This window comes from Prionailurus bengalensis, chromosome B4 (assembly GCF_016509475.1).
Source record: "Prionailurus bengalensis isolate Pbe53 chromosome B4, Fcat_Pben_1.1_paternal_pri, whole genome shotgun sequence".
NCBI classification, from domain to species: domain Eukaryota; kingdom Metazoa; phylum Chordata; class Mammalia; order Carnivora; family Felidae; genus Prionailurus; species Prionailurus bengalensis.
The window spans coordinates 112,853,771-112,876,738 of NC_057358.1; the positions used below are offsets into that span (position 1 = coordinate 112,853,771).

Below are 22,968 nucleotides of genomic sequence, written 5' to 3' on the forward strand. Positions count from 1 at the left end.
CTGGCAAAGACTATCAGTGTTCTTTTGTTTCCTGATGAGCCTATATGATTGTATATTTGTTGCATTTTCTTAAAGTTTTCAAATAGTTTTAAAATGAGATTCAAATAGTTTAACACTGTTTTTAAAAGAAGCATATGGAAAGTCAATCAGACAACCATATTAAAAGCTCATCAGCAAAATTCTACCCCCCCCCACTTTCTCCAGAGTGTCTTTGGTGAGGAGGGAGGGTGAGGAGAAATATTAGCTTTTATTTTTTGCCAAATTCTGAAAAGAACATTTAATTCAGGCTGAGTTTAAGTTACTTCTTCCAATAAAAAGTATTTTATATACAAACCATAAGTTTGAAACTTTTAAATATATTTCATAAACTGGCCAAAGTGAGACATCATTCCAAATATAAAGGTAAAAAAAAAGATAAAAAAGTATTCCATATCTTTATTACCAGAGGAAATAAATAGTAGAAATATTACTAATCAATTGCTTTCTGTTCAGAAAATACAAAGATGTTATCTGTTAGCATTACCAAAGCTCTATACCAATTTATCATATTTAGATAACCTAATTAAAATACTTTTTATATATCATTATCTGAAGTGGACATTGATTCTATGAGTAGCTCAAAGTTAATGTCATTTTCTTAAGCAATTTCTAGTGTTACAGGGCACCAACATTTGTTCTAAAATTATTCTGCATGGCATCATATTACCATTATGGCAACTGAAAAGAAACCATTGTTCAACTGTTCCTGGATACAACTGCCTTCACTGAATACTTGCCCATTTCTACAACTCCACTAAATTTAACTTTCATTCCTTTGATGAATCTTATCACTTCTTCATCCCTGAAAGCTATTTTTTAAGCTTAATTCATTTCTTTCAATGGTGATTTTCTTTGGGATGATTTTAAATAAGTTCACTACTTATTCTCCTTATGAAAAAGAAAACAATGGCCTAATTTTAAGATCAATGGAGAGTAATAGCAAAGAAGGCACCTTTCATTCAAAAAAATCCCTATGGGTCAATTATTACTGATATCCCTTTATTAGTTATTGCCATTTATCTATGAATGCTTACTCCATCCTATTCCAGAAAGTATATGAGGCAGTTTTAAAAGCACGTATGGTAATTCTTCAAACAATCTACACGAGGAGATTAGGATGATGGGAAAGTAAAGGTGGGGGAAGTAATATAAAATGAGGAAAGAATGCAGCAAAAATTCAGGGCACAAATTTCTGAGCAAAATGACAAACACAATTATTTACAAGATGTAGAGCCCAGAAAATAAGCACATTCCTGAAAATTTGCAACCCATTTGGGTACTGAGGCCTGAGAGAAATGTCTACCCCATAGCCTCCTGAAGAGCATTGTATGGCATCACTGTAAGTGCCCCTCATGCTGTCCCACATTAAGTACAACCAAGTGCTCCACAGGGCTCTGTGATACAACATTTATGGTGTTTATTAAAGATGCAGAGACACTGCAGATGCAATTAAGTACAAGTAATTATATAAGACTAGAGTGAGGCAGGATAGGGGAGGGTAAATCTGATTGGATGGAGCCAAGGAAAGGTTACTGCAGGAATGGAAGTTCATATGCTCCATAAATACGAATACTGCCACTGAGTACTTTTCTGGGCAAAGGAAATAACTCATGGGCAGGCCAATGTTTTTCTGAGACCTAAGAGAAATGAGTAATCAATAACCCCAAAACTATACCATGGAAACGGAAGCATCAAATACCTACCTTAATCAAAAATACAGTCTCAGTTTAAATCACTCAAAGAATATCAAATTTTTAACTGTGTTCTGATGAAAACTTTAAGGCAAATAACAAAATGTTTCCGTGGAATCTAAACCACCAAATATTTATGATTTTATATATCTATCTATATTTATATTTGTATCTATATCTATATCTACATCTACATTGGATGGATGGATAGATAGATGTTAGATAGATGGATAGATAGATAGATGGATAGAAATAGAGACATAGAGAGATAGCTATAGGCTATTCCCCATAGCATAGATATACTATGTTGGAGGATGACTATCTACAATTAATCTTTGAAGTAGTCTTTTTTTATTTTAACTTAATTTTTTTTACATTTATTCATTTTTGGGAGACAGAGAGAGACAGAGCACAAGTGGAGGAGGGACAGAGAGAGAGGGAGACACAGAATCTGAAGCAGGCTGCAGGCTCCGAGCTAGCATCCGACATGGGGCTCCAACTCACAAACCACGAGATCATGACTTGAGCCGAAGTCAGATGCTCAACCTACTGAGCCACACAGGAGCTCCTGAAGTAGTCTTAAGCCATTCTTTCTCACAAGTTGGGTAAGTCAACTGTCTCTAAAATTTACTTCTAGATTACATTATTCACCCATAGAACAAATGCTTTTAGCAGTGTTGGAGCACCAGCATTCAGTTCTACTAAAACAAGTATCAAGTTAAAAGGACAATTTGGAAAATGGTAGAAAATGGAGGGAGGATAATATTTTTTTTATTAACCTGCTGGAAATTATTTTCTGATACGAGAAGATAATATCACTATAATTATATGTCATTAACAATTATGATCTTAATCAAGTTACTTAACCGCTCTTTATCTCAATAGTCTCATGTATTCAATGAAAAGAACAATATCACTTCCTAGTTTTGTTGTGAGTAAGGAGATCATGCATGTGACAGGCCTAGAATAGTACTCAGCACATAAAAAGTGCTCAATCAAGGTTAGCTAATATTCATCAGAAAGCAAAAAGTTCATATTTTTGTCTTACTGCTTGTAACCAATTCTCACTTGTACCATTAAATTAAAATAAAGGCTAAGTAAAAGACTGAAAAAAATTTATGTTATACCAGCAAGTTTATCCATTATCCACTGGGTAACAGGTAACATAGAGCATTATGATGGAATTGCTGAGCCTAAGATCTGCTTCTAACACAGAATCCAGCAGATTCTGAATATTCTAAATCATCAGAAATCACTTAAGTCAGCAGTCTGAATACTATTCCTGCATGTCATTTTCAAAACTAGAAATTCTTTCATGACCCTTTCACTCACTAGGGAGGTAATGAATATACTACCACCAGTAGAAATCGACAAAGCTCTATTGAGATTCTAACTCTGGGGTTGGAGGGGTGGTTTGACTCATTGCTAGATAAATCACTGGATTCACAAATGCAAGCCTTGCAGCAGTACAATTCAAATTTGGTTTTCAGAAAAAAATTTACATTATTACATATTGTATTAGTTTTCTATGGCTGCAAAGCAAATTGCTATACATTTAGCAGCTTAAATCTATACCCATTTTTAACTAACAGTTTCTGTGAGTCGGAAGTCCAGGAGTGGCCGGGAATGGTCAGAAGTCCAGGAATGGCCAGACATCTGCCCAGGGTCTCACAAGGCTAAAATCAAGCTAATGGCCAGGGCTGTGATCTCAGGTATACCTCTGGGTTCCTTATGTCTATAGGACTGTGGTTTCCATATGCTCTCTGGCTGTCAGCCACTCTCAAAATTTAGAGACTTCCTGCATTCCTTGCTATGTGGACCCATCCATCTTTAAAGCCAGCAACAAATAGTTTTCCATTTCCTTGAATTCATTTCATGCTTTAAAATTTGTCCCTGACCTCAAGACACTGTTTTAAAGGACTCATTAGTATAGATCAAGCCAACCAGTAGAATCTCCCTTTTTAAATTTCAGTTGTGCCATATAAAATAACCTAATTATAAGCCTGATATCCCAATACAGTTATGATGTTGAGAATTATAGAGGGCATGGACACACCAGGGAAGGAGTCACTTAGGGCACATCTTAGATTTCTGCCTACCTCATATGTCTAAGGCCTTAAGGGTAAATCATTCAAAGTCTAGAGGGTCTATTATATTGGCCCAAGATGCAAGTCTTAAAATTTGTAAGAAAGAAACTGGCATATATTTTAGAAACATTGCTCGGTTATTCTATAAATTTATAATTTTAAAATATAAACTTGCCTTTTCTAGAAATGAAATAAATTCTAGACTGACATAGTCAGAACCACACTCTTGGGATTGAAGACGTAAAAGAAAAGAACCTTATCTTACCATTCTCCATGTGCTTCATTTACCATGAATTTTTTTTTATCAACTGTACCTTATATGGGTAAGTTACCAGTGTGTTCACTCAAAAAGTGTCATACAGGAATAAGAAAATGTAGAACAACTGTTCTTAGTTGATAAATATGAGATAAATAAGCTTATCAGGAGTTGTCAGAATCTGAATTTCCATGACTAAAGTCAAGAAATTCATATAATGAGTAACTATATTCTAGAATCCATGCAGCATGGCTGGATCTATTGGCTTCATTTCACATCTTCTCATAAGGAATTGAATATTAGTTCTTTGTTTCTAAAGCAATTTATATTAACAACTTGTTAAGATCTGAGCTTCAATTCTGAATTTTATTCCTCAGGTCCTTTTATTTATTATATTACATTGTTTTTGTATTTTGTTCTTTCATAGGTGGTGGGTGGGTGGATTGGTGAATTGGTTTTTGCTACTGGACCAACTTGGTAAAATTAAAAAATTATGCATTGTTTGTTTTCAAATGTGTTACATTTTCATTATAGCACAGGTATATATGTATATGTATATCATCTATCTATAAACTGTTTTTCTTCATCACAAAAGATCATTAAATCAGGGATGACTTATGTATTTCAGTCATCAACAAGAGATTATTTTGTGGCTCTCTGGAGAGAGTTGTTAAGGATGCTGAGTTTGGCTACGTCAGTGTGAAAATTAAGCATATTTGAATGAGGTAACAGGATACAATGCCACATATTTGGTACCTTGCAAGAAGGTTGCTCTTCCAGAATAAGCAAATACTGAGGAAGGGTTGGATACGAAACCATCTTTATAGAGATACATTTATCACCTTAAGCTTCTTGATGGCACAAAGAACTTCAGAATCTCTTGAGAATGTCTGTGCAGCAAAAAGGATTCTGACATCAAGGAATGGCTTTAAAGAGGTCTACAGATAAAGCTCATCTCCTTCAAAATTTTATCTAGGGCAGCCTTGAACCCACTCCACAGGCCTACTCAAAACAGAGGATTCACTGATGATACTCATCAAACCTCTTTGATCTTATGAAATCTCTTTTGGAGGAATGACAGTACATTTAAAACTAAAATATTTAGCTTGGTAGATAACTGCAGATACATACTGAGTCTTTTTTTTTTAATATTTATGCAAAATGGGAAAAGGAGCAGAGCAGAGGAGTTAAGCACTAACAAAGCTTCTCCTTATATTCTAAACTGATGCATTAGATTGGAGATCTAGAGAACATGTATAGCAAGACTAGTGTTAATGACTATAAACTCTACAGAAAATTCCCTTAACATAGTAGAAGTCATACAGCAAAATGAATCAAACAATGTATAAAGACTTGGAAAACAATCACAACCAAATGTGCAGAAGACAAGTGGTCTTCTGTCAAGCCTAAAACTTTACTAAAAATAAGGAAAGAGGGAGACAGAGAAGGAATGGGGTGGGAAGAGCGTAAAAACAAAAGAGAGGAGGATGGAAAGGAAAATGGAGTGGGGAAGAAGATGTGAGAGTCATCGCGTTGCAAAAATTTGACATAAGGCAACATAAACAATAACAAGAATGCATATCCTCTTAATAAAGATATAGCTATGTCCATACAATTTAAATAAGTGCTTTTGTCAAAATATTTTATTTCCCTAGTTACCAAAAGTAATTATTCTAACAAGACTTACACTCGAGTGACTGCCCAAAATATGTTATGATCCTGTAAAGGTGATGTAACTTCCCTTTTGGTTGATTTATGCTTAATTAGTTTTTGTCAATGTTGTACATTAATTACCCTCCAACATTTCAAGGTCTATTTGTGTTTTGATTTAAGAAATTAGTCTGTATCCTTTAGTTATGTAAAAAGTCTAACATTTAATTGGAAACATGTCATATCAGATTTATGTAATGGGCTGTAACCTTGCCAATGCCTACATTAGCTGAGAGATAATCCGTCATTTAGAAAAGCACCCTCACTCTTGGAACACAGTGGAGTTCCAAATCACTGCCCTTTCTTTGCATTCTTATTTTATTCAAATTTATTTTCCTCTTATTATCGCACGTGTACTATTTCCACTCTTCTCCTCTAATGCTCTCTGTTCTAACTTGAAAGAAACTCTTTTTTGTTATTGTTGTTTTAATTTGTGAGAAGATATAAAGAAAATGAAGTGAAAGCAAAAGAGGCGAAAGCAAAAGAGTGTCCCAATGTTAACTTCCAACAGATTGAACAGATTGTGGAGAAAGGGTTCATATGAAACCATTAAGGTAGAACATCTCTATTTATAAATAAACAAAAATCTATTTGAAGAGAGCAAATCTCAATAACTCCCCATATTCATGCTTTTAAAAGTCTCAAGAGAGGCAGGAATCAGTTACCTCAGCTTGACCAATAGGTATGTTTTCATAGTTGTATAAATTATCCAGGTCGTCCAAAGTGGCATCGTAAGTTTCTGAGTCATAGTTGATGGGGTCCAGAGTGGGAGCAGTCACAGCAGCATCAAAGATGACAAGTCCCAGAATGAGTCTTGCTAACATTTTCATTTTTCAAGCTTTCCTAACAAAAAATACTTAAATGTATAAATATCTAATTGATAATAACTTAGGAATAGTTTCCACTAACTAGGAATGATAAATTCACAGTTCGACACTGTGAAACTCAAGCTGGTAGCTTTCTTTATATGGATCATTTATAAACATAGCACATGAAATTATACGGATTCTGAAGGCTATTCATAGCAGATGTTCAAATTAATTCACAAACCTATCCACATTTTTACAGTAGATATAGTCATTACAGTGAAATTAAGTTTCTTTCATACAGAAACACAGGGAAAAAGGGGACACAGAAATATTGTGATACACTTGTTCATGGAAGCCTTTGCCTTAGAGTTTTACCTTTTACTAAACATTAAGTTTCTTTCATCAACTCTGGGATGTAGGAAGGAGAAGGAGGTGGCGGAGGACTATAACCGTAACTCCATTTTACAGATGAGGAAACCGAGGCAGAGTTGACTAGCGATCTAACTAGGACTCATAAGTGTTTCTTGCACATTTAAGCCTATGGCTTTTTCCAGACAAAATAATGAAGGTTTTCTTTTTTTTTTTTCTTTTTTACTTCCTTGTTGCCTCTGGGTATCATTGATGTATGCATAATTTAATATGTGTATAATTTACTATTTCATGCAATATTTTTCAAAACTTATTCTTAACCAAATGAGGCAGAAAATGATTTTTTCTTTAGTCCTTCGTGTTTTATTTCAGTTCTTCATAGCTATCTAAGCTTTAAACTCAGAATCAGTCAGAATACATGCCTAAAAGACACTATAAGGCAAGATTTTCTTGGAGGAGGATTTCCACACACATAAGATTAAGAAGTTTTTGTTTCGTAATTCTTTGTTAAGCACAATTCTTATTTTCCATGGTAACATCGTGGCGGGGGGATTCGATCAAGGTCTTACCATTTTAATTATTTTAGTTCTGTATGTACTCCTTTGAATACGTTCTAGTTTTAGGGGGAAAAAACCTCTCACGTTTAATTTTAAACATCTAAATTGGGCTTATCAAAAATGTTACCTGGTAATCATTTTTCGAGGAGGCAAAGAATCTGGAAAACTTTTCTTATCAAGCATGTCTAATTTTAAAGGTGTTGTATTTTGAATACACTTCTCAGGTTTACTTCAAGAACAGTGCCTATGGTGTTTTGTACCTATACACACGTATAAAAGGGAATTCATGATAAATATTACTTTTAAACTTGAATGCACTGGCAGACAAACTGACCTTCAGTTACTTGAAAGAAAGTCTTTATGAAGCAGGTTTAGGCAGAGGCATATGAAATTCCTCCGAGAATAAGAAGCAGTACAAGGAGCTCCTTTTTATTCCCTCCTATGATTTCTTCAAGTAATTTTTTTATCCATCCTGGATAAGCCAAGCCTCTATGTCACTTGCCTTTGCAGGGGTCTTTGCAGGATTGCAGATTTCGAACTGTCGTACACAATCACCAGCAAAGTCCTGCTTAATCAAACAGTGTGATTTACAAATTTTCCACAAACCATTCTTCCATAGTCGAGTGGAAAACATTAACTGTGGACCCCACTAACCTAGAGAAAATCTTTTCTTTTTACATTTCCTTCTGCATTTCTGGCCACTTTCATTGTTCAAAGTAATTATGTACTTGCTGATGATTTTTTTTTCTCACTTCAAACTATAAATGTGAGTATGTGTCTACATTCTTAGAGTTTATTTGCTTTGGGCATATCCCTCAAAGTTATCAGCAATGAGACAGTCTGTGCAAACCCCAGAAATATGAAGAACACCTATCTATGCTTAGTTTAAAAAGTACATTTCTTCCTCCAAGTAACTATACTCGTATTTAATGTTGTATCTTTGAACTTGTTGCCCACTTTATACCATTTCATGATATTTTGAAAATTATGCTTATAATAAAACTTTAAAATATATAGTTTATAAAGACATTCTAAATGCATAATTGCCATATAATCATCAATACATTTTTAAACGCCTGAAATCTCCCTTTTTCTTCTTTTGCATGATATTTCAATCAATGCTAATCAATAGTGCATGTCTATAATGGCAAGAAACATGGTCAATGTCAGGGCACTTGATTTAAGGAATATATTGGAAACTACTACAATTTTATTGGCATCTATCCTGGCTATTAAGATCAACCATTTTACTGTGTGTTATTAATTCCTGAGCTAATTAAAAAGTTGAGTTTTCCAAGAGTAATATAAACGTAAAATAACAAACTTAAACCTAAACCATTGAATCAAAGTTCACCATGAAATATGAAAGCAAGTTGAATTATTTCTCAAAAAGTTGTTAGAGGAGAAAAAAAAAGTATCTCACCCAAGAAGAAAGCAATTGTAAAAACTTACCTTTGGCTCCTACTTGGTGAAATGGCACGAAGTGACTGAGGACGCCGAGCCAGTAGTATGTGCCCCTGACCAATGGTTGTGAATTCTGGTCTGTGGGAGGTGGAATTTATAACACTCAATTTTCTGTTTGGAAAAGCTAACCTTGAGAAATGCTTCTCAGTCTTTAAAAACCCCAAATTACTTTATAGTCACTCAAAATAAGCAGTCGAATCCAAATGCCATAGTGTATAGAGTTCTTGAAATATGTTAAAGGAGTTCTAATTGCCAACATGTCGCCTTAAACATTTTAAATGCAAAAAGTTGGTTTTAATATATTTAATCTATAACAAGCTCACCAATTAAGAAAAAGTTAATGTATACAGTGATACTAGAAATGGATATTTTAGAAATGTTCTAATAAGAAATAATTTTCCTTGCGTGTCTAGCGTTGCTTTCTTCACTTTTCATTAATGTTAAATGAAATTCAGTAAATGTGGCAAAAGCCTTACCTGTTTAATGCCGGGAAAGTAAAAAAAAAAAAATCCATTTTTTTATTGCTTGGAACATTCTGAGAGCAAAGAAACAATAAACGCTTTGCATTCCCATTTACAAAGAAAAATATGCCCTGAAACAATGCATAAATATGATCTGAGTGTTTTGGAAAAAAAAGTCTCCTTTTCCTCTCTTATCTATCAGAACCAAACAAATCAGATTACATAAAAACGTTTTTTCCCACAGAATACAAGATTTGTTGTAGGCTCCTGGTACCTGACATGGTTTGTGAAACTGAGCCTTACTACAGGTATGGAGACAAAGTACATTTGTGTCAAATCTCCTCTCTCCACTTCCATTCACACTGCAAAAGTTCTAGAGGAAGATCAAACTTATGTCATGTATTCTGGCATGCTTTCATAAATCCAGGTGTCTGCTTCTAACCTGTGCATCAGGAATTCTTTTTCACTGACCAGAAGTGAATAGCTGTATTGAATTTTGAAAGCAGGTGAGGGCAAACTGATGGAGGAAAGTCTGTCTTCAAGACTCTCCTCTTTCTGCCTTCCCTCCTGTTCTCCCTCCTACCCCCAATTTTTGGGGATTCAGGGCACAGTCAATCATCCTCATCACGCACACCTGCTTCCACATGATCTGTGCTCAGTGTGAGTTATTTTCCTTGGGACCAGTTTTATTTGTAATGGAAGCAGTGATACTGGATAAAGTGCAGAATCTATCAAGACCTCTCCAATAGCAGAGAGGCCATCCTGGGGGGTAGGGACTCCTTCCCTGCATCCTGCAGTTTCACATCATGTGGAGGCTACTTTCAGAAGCATTTCTACAAAAAGGCATGAAGCTGGGTTCCTACACTGGCTGTGTTACAGCGCTGTCCCACAGTGCATGCTAGATGAGTTTACCTATTGTTAACTCTCCCGACACGTTCTCGATCAGAGTAGTTCTCCATTCCCAGGTGGGTGGCACTCAATCAGTTAATTCTCTAAGGTCACATGTGACACAAAGAGAAAACCAAATTGGGTCAAGTTCCCTGATGTTACTGAGCTCATCTAAGGGATATGGGTGAAGGTAAAAAGACAGTGGCATCTCTCAGTTTCTTAGATTCTAGGCTGTTTACCTGTCACCAGTTTTTAGCCTCTTCTAGGTGCTTTGGGATAAAAACAGATGAATAGACTATCCATGAAAATACCTAATTTTTTTCTTCTTGCTGCATTATTTAGTCTAATACTCTGCACACATTGTCAGGTGACAAAGGTGGCATCTATGGAGTCCCTTGTTTTCTGGAAGACTCTGACCGAACCTATAAGTCTCTATTTTCAGAACTAATATTTTCACACTGTCCTTTGGTCACCTGTTGGTTTAAGTGATGCTGTCCTTGGGCTTCATAACACTGTCTACTAATGCAGTTGTTTTGTGAGAAGGCAATACCTAAATTACTTGTCCTAATATAGGATTGAAAACACAAATGATCATTCCTGAGTCTTCTCTTTTTCCAAATAAGTAAGTGTTTCATTTTTCCTTATAAAAAATGGGCAGTTTTTAAGTTATTCAGGTTGGTCTTCTTTGGGGCTGTCTCCAATATTTCAAAATCTATTTTGAACTATGGGAGCTCAAATTTGTAAGAATCCCATGAGGACCTAATCTCTGTTTAATAGTGAGAAGGATTAATTACCAGTTCCAGTCTTTCTTATCCTTGGTAAATATCTTTTAGTTTCATGATGATTTTCTTAATAGAGCCTGAGCTTGGTTATCAGAAACCCTCAGGGGATCAGTTATTAAGACTAGTTGCATTATCTAGTAACTAAGGCTTTCTGGCTTTATCTCTTTAAGCCCCCAAACATTTTACAAATCCTTTTGGCTACAACTCTTAACAAAATTAATTAAACATCGTCCTGCTTGCTTAAATGGAATTAATTTTAAACAAAATGGTCTTCTCTTAATAATTCTCTTTGTTCTGCAGCAGTAACGAAGAGAAAAGAGCACTCTGAGGACAGCATAGTGCTGCCTGTCCTTGTCCTCAGTGTCAGAGGACCACATCAGTAAGAGCTATGTGAGGGTGTAGATATCCCGCTCCACCGATTATCAAGAATAAAAACAATACCTGAAGTGATTAGCTACCTTCCTAAGAATCTGCATGTTGCCATAAAGACTTTGAACTCAGTAATAGAAGTCCTGGAATTTTAGACCATAAACCCATATACACTGTGCTGATGTATCCCCTAATCTGATCTGATCACCTCCTCCAGAATCTGTCAAGGCTGACCTGAAATCTGAAAACTCTCCTTTGCCTTCTGTTTCTTTTGGAAAGTTTCCCTTTGCTTATTTTATCTTAAAGAAATCTAAACGTCATAAAAGCCATATATGAAAGGCCTACAGCCAATATGGGGAAAAACTGAGAGCATTCCCCTTCACCCTAAAGTCTGGAACACGACAGAGATGTCCACTCTAACCACTATTGTTTAATATAGTGCTGGAAGTCCTGGCCTCAGCAATCAGACAACACAAAGAAATAAAAGGCAAACCAATTGGCAAAGGGGAAGTCAAACTTTCACTCTTCACAGATGACATACAAGACGCTGTATGAGGAAAAAAACGAAAGATTCCACCAACATGTTGGATCCACCCCCTGAAAGACTCCACCAAAAAACTGCAAGAACTGATACATGGATTCAGCAGTTGTAGGTTATAAAATCAATGTACAAAAGTCATTTGCATTTCTATACACCAATAATGAAGCAGCAGAAAGAGAAATCAAGGAATGGATCCCATTTACAACTGTACCAAAAATATAAGATACCTAGGAATAAACCTAATCAAAGAGGTAGAAGTTCTGTACGCTGAAAACTATGGAAAGTTTATGAAAGAAATGGAGGAAGACACAAAGAAATGGAAAAACATTCCATGCTCATGGGTTGGAAGAACAAACATTGTTAAAATGTCTATACTACTCAAAGCAATCTACACGTTCAATGCAATCCCTATCAAAATAACACCAACATTCTTCACAGAGCTGAAACAAATAATCCTAAAATTTGTATGGAATCACAAAAGACCTCGAATAGCCAAAGTAATGTTGAAACAGAAAACCAAAGCTGGAGGCATCACAATGCTGGACTTCAAGCTGTGTAACAAAGCTGTACTCATCAAGACAGTGTGGTACTGGCACAAAAACAGACACAGATGTCGATGGAACAGAACAGAGAGCCCAGACAGAGATCCACAAAGGTATCACTAACTAATCTTTGACAAAGCAGGAAAAGAGTATCCAATGGGAAAAAAACACAGTATCTTCAGCAAATAGTGCTGGGAAAATTGGACAGTGATATGCACAGGAATGAACCTGGACCACTTTCTTACACCATACACAAAAATAAATTCAAAATAGATGAAAGACCTAAATGTAAGGCAGGAAACTAACAAAATCCTACAGGAGAAAATAAGAAGCAACCTTTTTGACCTCAGCCACAACGTCTTACTAGAAATGTCTCCAGAGACAAGGGAAACAAAAGCAAAAATGAACTTTTGGACCTCATCAAGATAAAAATCTTCTGCACAGCGAAGGAAACAATCAACAAAATTAAAAGGCAATCAACAGAAAGGAAGATATTTGCAAATGACATATTGGATAAAGCATTATTATCCAAAATCTATGAAGAACTTAATAAACTCAACCTCAAAAAACAAATAATCCAGTAAAGAAATGGGCAGAAGACATGAATAGACACTTTTCCAAAGAAGACATCCAGGTGGCTAATAGACACATGAAAAGATGTTCAACATTACTCATCATCAGAGAAATAAAAACCAAAATCACGATGAGATACCTCCTCACACCTGTCAGAATAGCTAAAATGAACAACTCAGGAAGCAGCAGATGTTGGTGAGGATGCGGAGAAAGAGGATCTCTTTTGCACTGTTGGTGAGAATGCAATCTGGGGCAACCACTCTGGAAAATAGTATGGAAGTTCCTCAAAAAATTAAAAATAGAACTACCCTCTACCTTATGATCCAGCAATTACACTGCTGGGTAGTTATCCAAAGGATACAAAAATGCTGATTCTAAGGGGCACCTGCATCCCAAAGTTTATAGCAGCACTATCAACCATAGCCAAATAACAGAAAGAAGTCAAATGTCCATCAACTGACGAATAGATAAAGAAGAAATGGTCTACATATACAATGGAACAATACTCAAAGATCAAAAAGAATGAAATCTTGCCATTTGCTACAACATGGATTAAACTAGAGTGTATTAAACTAAGCAAAATAAGTCAGTCAGAGAAAGACAAATATCATGTGATTCCACTCCTATGTGGAATTTAAGAAATAAAACAGATAAACATAGGGGAAAGGAAGGGAAGGAAAAATCAGACAAAAACAGAGAGGAAGGCAAACTGTAAAAGATTCTTAACTATAGGAACAAACTGAGGGTTGCTGGAGGGGAGGAACATGGGAGGATGGGATAAATAGTGATGGGCATTAAGGAGGGCACTTGTTGGGATGAGCACTGGGTGTTATACTTAAGTGATGAATCACTGAGTTCTACTCCTGAAACCAATACTATACTGTATGTTAACTAACTTGAATTTAAATAAGTAAATTAAATAATAATAATAATAATAATAATAATAATAATAATAGAATCTGGCTGCCTCCTGGCAAAGTTTTCTGCTGCTGTCCTTTAAACTGATGTTTTCTTTTTTTTAATTCTTCACACATAACTCAAAGATGGGGGGATTTTACTTGTTTTAGATTTTCTCTTTCAAATGACTTGTCCTCTTTACTCTTGCAAAAATTTTGCCCATTCTGGAATTCATGGCATTTGGTTTAACTATCTGTAACCTCTCCCTTGTCATCAACTGCTTGATCTCCTAGCCAAACCCCTTGCTGTTGATGACTTCAGCTCCTGGCTCGCTCATACCCTCTATTCATACCCGGTCATCATCTCCAGTGATGCCAACCTCCATGTACACGATCCATCTATCATGGTGGTGTGACGGCTGCTTTATCTCCTCAGATACAGGAAAGTTACCACATTCCTACCCAGCCACTCACCACCACTGTCATGCCTTTTAGTTCATCATCACCAGGTTTTACTTAAACCTACTAATGGGGCCCTATTATTATTTTTCTTTTTGCCTAATGAGGCCTTCTTCCATAGCTTCCATCACTTTCCCACAATTCATTAAATCTCCTGTTTTACTTCTCTCCTTACCTTTAGGTTGGATGCACCATTATCATATGCATACCTTTTCAAGTACTTTCTGCTATCTTTTTTTTTCTTCTTCTTCCCATCATACTCACCTGGGAAAACCTCAACTTTAGTTGAACACAACTCCCAGCTTTCTTCTCTCCTGTATTGGAACGGCTGTCTATTACCAGTGAATATCACACACAATGATGGGCATCACTTTAAATTCTTTAAACTAATCTTCAACCATACTATGTTTCTGATGATGATGATGATGATGCCCTTTCTGACATTCTAAGATGACTACTTTATAACATTTCCTCTGTTGTCAAACATCCCATATTCCTTTTAAAACAGAGTGATGGTAAAAGTCATCAGAATAATGCTCAATTAACTTCGGCCATCAAATCCTCTTGCGCGTATAGGCACGCTCTGTTTTCCCTTCTGTGACAGACTAAGGCATTAAAAGTAAACCCCCCAAATGATGCCCAGGATCTTATACCCTTTCCTCCTTTCAAGGTCTGTGTTTCTTGAATTCTCTCCTCCCTCCCAGTATCTCCCTTTCCACTAGGTCAGTTCTACATACAGATACACATGCTCTGAACAAAGTTCAGGCAGGGGTTTCCTATAACACAAACGGACTGAATAAATGTCAAAAAATGATGGCTGTATAGTAGCATCTTTGAGAACACATGTGTAAAGCTAAAGAAATTTAAAATCAACTTATTTTAAAGCACTGCAGAGTCCAAAATTGTATCTGCAGACTTGATTCACCCTACAAATCTTTCAATTTTGACTTTTGAAATTATGCCTTAACTTAATAAAGTACACTTTCATCTTACTATGGTTTTATTTTCCTGCCTGGCCTCCTCCCCATCCTAGAAGACCCTCTTCCTTTGCATCATACTCTAATGCCTCGCTACATTTTTTTTTTCATAGCACTTGCCACAATCTGTTATTATATTTTTCTGTTTTTACATCTGTCTCCCCTGGGTGAATATAAACACCACGATGCCTAAAATTTATTGGTCACATTCACAATTGTATCCTTAGTGTCTAAAATACTGCTTGGCCCAAATCCATGCTCAGTGTTATTTGAATGAATCAGCCAATTAATGATTGACTGCCTGAATCAAATGCACAGTAATTCAAAGTAAGACATAATTACTTAATAAACTATGATTTGCTTGGGCTATTCTAAAATATATATCATAGGATTACTTGCATTTATGATAAGTGGGTTTTGGCCTTTCTTCTCTCTCTCTCTCTCTCTCTCTCTCTCTCTCTCTCTCTCTCTCCTCTCTTTTTAATTGCATCTTTCTGTTTAGCTAACTGCCAGGCTATCTCTTAACACTTTTCAAGCCACTGCCCATGGGCCTCATGCAGCAAGGTTTCATGTTTATTTGCTGCTAATGCTTCCTTGTGTCACATACAAAGACATATGGTATGGACTTGTGAGGACTTGTGATGAGAATTTGAGAGAGTTTCCATACCGGTTAGGAATCCTTCTGAATAGAGGTATAGAAATCCAAAACTCAAACTGACTTAGGAAACAGGGAATTCATTGACCCAAGTAACTGAAAAGTACATTTCTCTCTTTTCAGAGAATTTGCTTTTGGTTGACGTCATTCTTAGTGGGCCACCTAGCCAAGGAGGTGACTACGTCTGCTCCATATCTTACATCTTTTCGGGTGAAAATCCAGGGGGAAAGGGGGATTCTTTAGTAACCTAAGAAAATATTACTTTTTGCGCTATTAATTCTGATAAAATCAATGCACATTACTTAAAAAAATGGAGTTGAGAGAATTTAGTGTCTATTCAGCTGAGTCGTTGCCTCATTTGGGGCTCAGCTCAAATGTTACCTTTACGGTCACTCCTTTTCTGACCACTCTGTCTAAAAGAGAGCCAACCTTCTTCAGAACGCTTCTAACTATTTGACATCACTGCATAAGATAACATTCTGGCGAAGAAAATAAAGAAAGTAATTTTCTTTATTTTCTTCGCCAGAGTGTTATCTTCACAAAACCACGATATATTCGTTTTATCGCTGCATTTCTAGCCCATAATCACACAATAGGCGTTCAACAAATATTTGTTGAATAAGTTAATGAACCAACCTAGACCTCTGGCCAAATGCTTTACCCTTGAGCCTGCAATGAACTGAGAAAGAAGGGGTTCCCAGCAGGGACTAGTAAAAGACGAGAGAATAAATCATGAGTGGAGACAGTCTTTGAACATTAATGCATGGACTTTCTGAAAACTATTTTGTATGATCTGAGAGTTTTCTGATAAATTTATTATTTTTATATGTCTTCCCAGTAAATTGATGTAAGGTATCAACAAATCATTGACAAACAACATGTGATAGTAGTACCATTAAATCTCTGCTTCATGGAAAGTTTATGGTAGATCATGTTTTCTGTATCATTTTCACATTGCTCAAGCCTAATCGGTAATACTTATAATAACAATTATAGATACAGTTGAGGTTTTTTTTATCATAATTTGGACTCTAAAGTATTACATTTTATTTGCTTTTTTTTATGTTGCATCTTTTTAAAAAGCTTATTATTTTGGTATAAATTATATATTTTGTCATTATAAAAATTCAAGGACATTTTGAGAAAAAGGGAAGATAACCATCCAAATGCTCAGGGCCCAAAATGTTATCTCTGTGTATCTACAGATAACAATGCTTTTAGCTACATTTGTTTCCAGATTTTTTTCCCCCAAAAAACATCTCATATGTGCCAAATTCCCTGAGGCCTTGCATGTTTGAAAATGTCTGTGAACTTTTTACTCTGAGGACAAATTGTTTGGTAGGATATTCTTAGGTCACATTTTTCTTGGGACATTGAGACATTGCTTCATTGTCTTCTGGCTCTAAAGGTTGCAGTGGAAAAGTCTGAAGCCAGCCTAATCATTTTCCACTGTTTAGGTCATTTTCTTTTCTCCTCTGGAGGCTCATAAGATGTTTTCTACACCTTGAGCCTTGGTAACATCACCAAATGATGGCTTGACATTTATGTTCTGTATTAATCTTTCCAAGAGAAGAAAGTGCATTTTTTACTTGCAGATTAGTTACTATTCTTAATTTTAGCACAAATCGCTTCTAGCTTACCTTTGAATTTTGATTTCTGTTTAATTCATTGGAATCATTTTTCTCAAATAACAAATACATCATATTGAGACATTTTGTTATTTTCTGTCATCATCTCTTTTCACTCTAGTCAAAGTTATTATTTTTCCTGTATATGTCCTTAAACTGGCCGCTCTTTTACTGTTTTTAGTAAATATTTTGAATTATGCCCAAAGGAAAATTAACAAAGGCCTGTTGTCCATGGGAAGCTACTTTACCAGAGGCCTCTCTGACTTGATGGAAGGGCAACCAGCCAACTCCAGCTCCTGTTAGCCTCTTTGTCCCACATAAAGAGAGAGAGAGAGAGAGAGAGAGAGAGAGAGAGAGAGAGAAAGCACTAAGGCATACTTCCCAGGGACTAAGTTCTACTAAAAACCTGAGCTGTAACTATAAAAATATATAATGCTTACCCTCCCCAGCATCTTACCAGCACATCAACAGGGCTTCAACTTAAAAACAACAGATTGGAACTGAGAAATATTCAAGATGTGGAATCTATTTAAGAAGGCGTTCTTAGGGGAAACCCATTGGCAATGGGGGGAGGGAGTAAATGTCCAACAAAGAAACTAGAGAAAACTAAAGCTTCTAGCATCTACAGCCATGGTGAACATTAAACACAACCCAACTCTTGGCCGGATTAACATAAAACCTCACACTAAAAGCCTAATTACCCCGGTGCCTAATACCCAATTCATCATGCCCAGCTTTCAACCAAAAATTACAAGGTATGCTAAAAGACAAGAAAAACACAGTTTGGCAAGACAAAGCAGGTATCAGAACACAACTCAGATATGACACAGATTTTGTGTTTTTTTTAATGAAGTTTATTGTCAAATTTGTTTCCATACAACACCCAGTGCTCATCCCAGAAGGTGCCCTCAATACCCATCACCCACCCTCCCCTCACTCCCACCCCCCATCAACCCTCAGTTTGTTCTCAGTTTTTAAGAGTCTCTTATGCTTTGGCTTTCTTCCACTCTAACCTTTTTTTTTTCCTTCCCCTCCCCCATGGGTTTCTGTTAAGTTTCTCAGGATCCACACAAGAGTGAAACCATATGGTATCTGTCTTTCTCTGTATGGCTTACTTCACTTAGCATAACACTCTCCAGTTCCATCCATGTTGCTACAAAAGGCCATATTTCATTCTTTCTCATTGCCACGTAGTACTCCATTGTGTATATAAACCACAATTTCTTTATCCATTCATTAGTTGATGGACATTTAGGCTCTTTACATAATTTGGCTATTGTTGAGAGTGCTGCTATAAACATTGGGGTACAAGTGCCCCTACGCATCAGTCCTCCTGTATCCCTTGGGTAAATTCCTAGCAGTGCTATTGCTGGGTCATAGGGTAGATCTATTTTTAATTTTTTGAGGAACCTCCACACTGTTTTCCAGAGATGACACAGATTTTGAAATGACCAGACAGAGAATCTAAAATAAATATGATTACTATGTGAAGGACTCTACTGGAAAAAGTGGACAGCGTGCAAAGACAAACAGATAATGTAGTAAATGGACAAGTAAAATGAATGGCAGCAGCGCTATAAAGAATGGGAGGAAGGAACTGAGAGCATTCTGTTTATAGCAGTTTTATTCATACTCGCCAAAACCTGGAAGCACTCAAGATATACTTCAAAGGTGAATGAAATTGCAGTATACCCATACAATGGAAAATAATTCAAATTATTTAAAAAAATTTTTTTTAACATTTTATTTATTTTTGAGACAGGGAGAGACAGAGCATGAACAGGGGAGGGTCAGAGAGAGGGAGACACAGAATCTGAAACAGGCTCCAGGCTCTGAGCTGTCAGCACAGAGCCCGACGCGGGGGTCGAACTCACCGACCGCGAGATGATGACCTGAGCCGAAGTCGGCCGCTTAACCGACTGAGCCACCCAGGCACCCCTCAAATTATTTTTGAAAAATGAATTATCAAGCCATAAAAAGACTTGGATTAAAATTGAATATATATTGTTAAATGAAAGAAGCCAATCTTCAATGTCAAGATATTGTATGATTCCAACTATATGGCATTCTGAAAAAGGCATAACTATAGAAACAGTAAAAAGATCAGTGTTTGCCAAGTGTTTAGAGGGCGTGGATAGGGGTTAGCAGGTGAAGCACAGGGGACTTGGGGGGCAGGAAAACTGTTCTGTATGATACTGTAATGATTGATACATGACATTATGCATTTGTCAAAGCCCATAGAACAGTACAGCACAAGTAGCAACCCTTCATGTTAACTATGCACTTTAGTTAATAACACTGTATTAATATTGGTTCATTAATTATAAGAAATGTCCCATACTAATGCAAGATATTAATTATAAAGGAATAGTATATGGGGCACGGGAGGTGGGAACCTGGGAAGTTCTGTACCAGCTGCCCAATTTGCCTGCAAATCTAAAACTATTAATCAAAAATTCAATCTTTAAAAAAAATTCAGTCTTTTCATTTCACCACACACACACACACACACACACACACACATGATTAATATATTAATTGGCTCACTAATTTGCCTTATTTTTGGTGTGCCTACTACAGACGTACCTCAGAGATACTGCAGGTTTTGTTCTGCAAATAAGGCAAGTTAAATGATTTTTTTTTAATTCCCAGTGCATGTAAAATTATGCTTACACTACCCAGTAAAGAAAGAAAGAAAGAAAGAAAGAAAGAAAGAAAGAAAGAAAAGGAAAATGCAATCGCTGCGAAGTTCAATGAAGTGAAGGGCAAGAACATGAGGTGTGCCTGTGTACCCAGGCACTGTACTTGGGGCATACAACTTTATGGAATTCTCCTGATGTAGGGAGCACCTAAAGTAAACATACAGTATTATATTGGATTAAGGATAGACCATATTTTAAAATGTGGTAACTATTACTATGGCTACTACAACTCCCACCGTTACTACCTCTGGTTATGGATGGGTTCCTGCATTAATCTGCAGGGATAACCCACACAGTGTGTACATTATATATATATATATATATGTGTGTGTATATATATATATATCATATATCATATATATGAGAAATTTTTTCTCCTTTAGCAAATATTTTCCTCTAAAGGAAAACCATTGAAATAAAAAGAGGCTTTTCTCAGAGCAGAGAACTGTTGCACACAGTGCATTGATGGTGTTCTTACTACAGAATATAGCCTCGCTTCTAAGTTTATGTCTACACACGGATATAAATGCCAGCAGTCTTAACACTTTGCTCTCTAGTTTTCTGACTCTTTGGTTTGTTGGCTTTGTTACAGTTAACATCCAGTCTTCGCTTGGCTGAAATGACTTTATGTTGTCTAACTTGGTTAAATCAGTCGTTCTGAAATGAATAAGTTAATTCATGTACTTGTTTACACGATGATACGTTTTTCATCTTGGCCTTCACAGCTCATGTAGATGGCTTTTTGCTCCAAACTTGATTCTCATCCCAGAACATCAAACTTTTGCTCTTTCTGTGCTTTAAACAATTTTACTCTGATGTTTGCAGCTTGAGATAGCATTTGATACAGCTTTTATAAGTTGCTGCTATTTTTCTCTCCTTATAGTTTCCTTCGGTTATAATCATATTTTAGACTTCAGTTTTTTAATATATAATTGCCAAAGCCATTAACAAAATGATAAATGATAAAAGGAGAAATATATATACCTAAGAAAGAGAGTTAAAATGGAATTTTTAGGGGCATCTGGGTGGCTTAGTCTGTTGAGTGTTTGACTTTGGCTCAGGTCATGATCTTGTGGTTGGTGAGTGTGAGCCCCACATCAGGCTCTGTGCTGACAGCTCAAAACCTGGAACCTGCTTCGGATTCTGTGTCTCCCTCTCTGTCTCTGCCTGTCTCCCACTGGTGCTCTCTCTATCTCTCAAAGATAAGTAAATAAACATAAAAAAGAAGATAAAATGGAATTTTCAAAAGCTTATTAATAATTGGTGAAAAATTTGTAAAAGCAACTATACAGTATATTTGGTGATATGAATCCCAAACCTAAAGATTTAATTCTATTTAGTCTTTTTTATTATTTTTTAAAGCTTTTATTTTAGTTCCAGTTAGTTAACATACAGTGTGATATTAGTTTCAGGCGCACAATATAGAGATTCAGCACTTCCATGCATCGCCCAGGGCTCATCACAAGTGTACTTCTTAATCCCCATCTCCTATTTAACATAGCCTCCTACCCGCTTCCCCTCTAACAATCATCAGTCTGTTCTCTATACTTAAGAGTCTGTTTCTTAGTTTCTCTCTCTCTTTTTCCCGTTGCTTGTTTGTTTTGTTTCTTTTTTTTAATTTTTATTTTAGAGAGAGAGAGTGTGAGCAAGGAAGAGGGGCAGAGGGAGAGAGAGAGAGAGAGAGAGAGAGAGAATCTTAAGCAGGCTCCACGCTCAGCGTGAATCCCAACGCAGGGGTTCCCAACCCCGGGGTCACAACCTGAGCTGAAATCACAAGTCAGATGTTCAACCCACTAAGCCACCCAGGTGCCCCTGCTTTGTTTATGAAGTTCCACATATGAGTGAGATCATACGGTATTTGTCTTTCTCAGACTGATCTACCTAGCTTAGCATTATACTCTCTAGCTCTATCCATGTCATTGCAAATGGCAAGACTGCATTCTTTCTATGGCTGAATAATAGTCCATTGTATATATGTACCACATCTTCTTTATCTATTCATCAGCTGATGGGCACTTGGGATGCGTCCGTATCTTGGCTATTGTAAATAATGCTGCCATAAAAATGGGGGTGCATGTATCCCTTTGCATTAATGTTTTTGTATTTTTTGAGTAAATACTCAGTAGTGTGATTGCTGGATCATAGGATAGTTCTATTTTTAACTTTTTGAGGAATGTCCATATTGTTTCCACAGTTTGCATTCCCACCAACAGTGCACAAGTGTTCCTTTTTCCCCACATCCTCGCCAACATCTGTTGTTTCTTGAGTTGTTGTTTTTTTTTTTTTTAGTTTAGCCGTTTTGACAGTTGTGAGGTGATATCACATTGCAGTTTTGGTTTGTATTCCTAGTCTTTTTATTATTACTTAAAATACTAAGTAAATGCCTCTAGGAATCAGAAATGCTTCTCTTTTATAAGAGAAAACACAGACAATCAGTTCCTTTAAAACTGTCTATAATGCATCTTTTCATACTGTTGTTCTTTTTAAAAATCCACTGAAAACATTGTTTATAT

General features: G+C 36.3%; 1 protein-coding gene and 1 long non-coding RNA gene across 2 annotated transcripts in view; one reads left to right on the forward strand and one right to left on the reverse strand.

The window, feature by feature from the left end:
• EPYC (epiphycan) overlaps positions 1 to 9,061 on the reverse strand; it is a 35,948-nt gene extending 26,887 nt beyond the window's left edge. Inside the window, exons 1-2 of the mRNA XM_043562049.1 lie at positions 8,971 to 9,061; positions 6,449 to 6,626 (exon numbers count right to left, since the gene is read on the reverse strand). Coding sequence (XP_043417984.1) covers positions 6,449 to 6,613 — 165 coding nt within the window. The 5' untranslated portion in view covers positions 6,614 to 6,626; positions 8,971 to 9,061. The remainder of the gene's footprint in view (positions 1 to 6,448; positions 6,627 to 8,970) is intronic.
• Positions 3,690 to 21,961, forward strand: LOC122472471. The gene is made up of 3 exons (XR_006294448.1): positions 3,690 to 3,704; positions 15,002 to 15,008; positions 21,840 to 21,961. It is a non-coding gene; the product is annotated as an uncharacterized LOC122472471 (long non-coding RNA).
• The last annotated feature ends 1,007 nt before the right edge of the window (positions 21,962 to 22,968 follow it).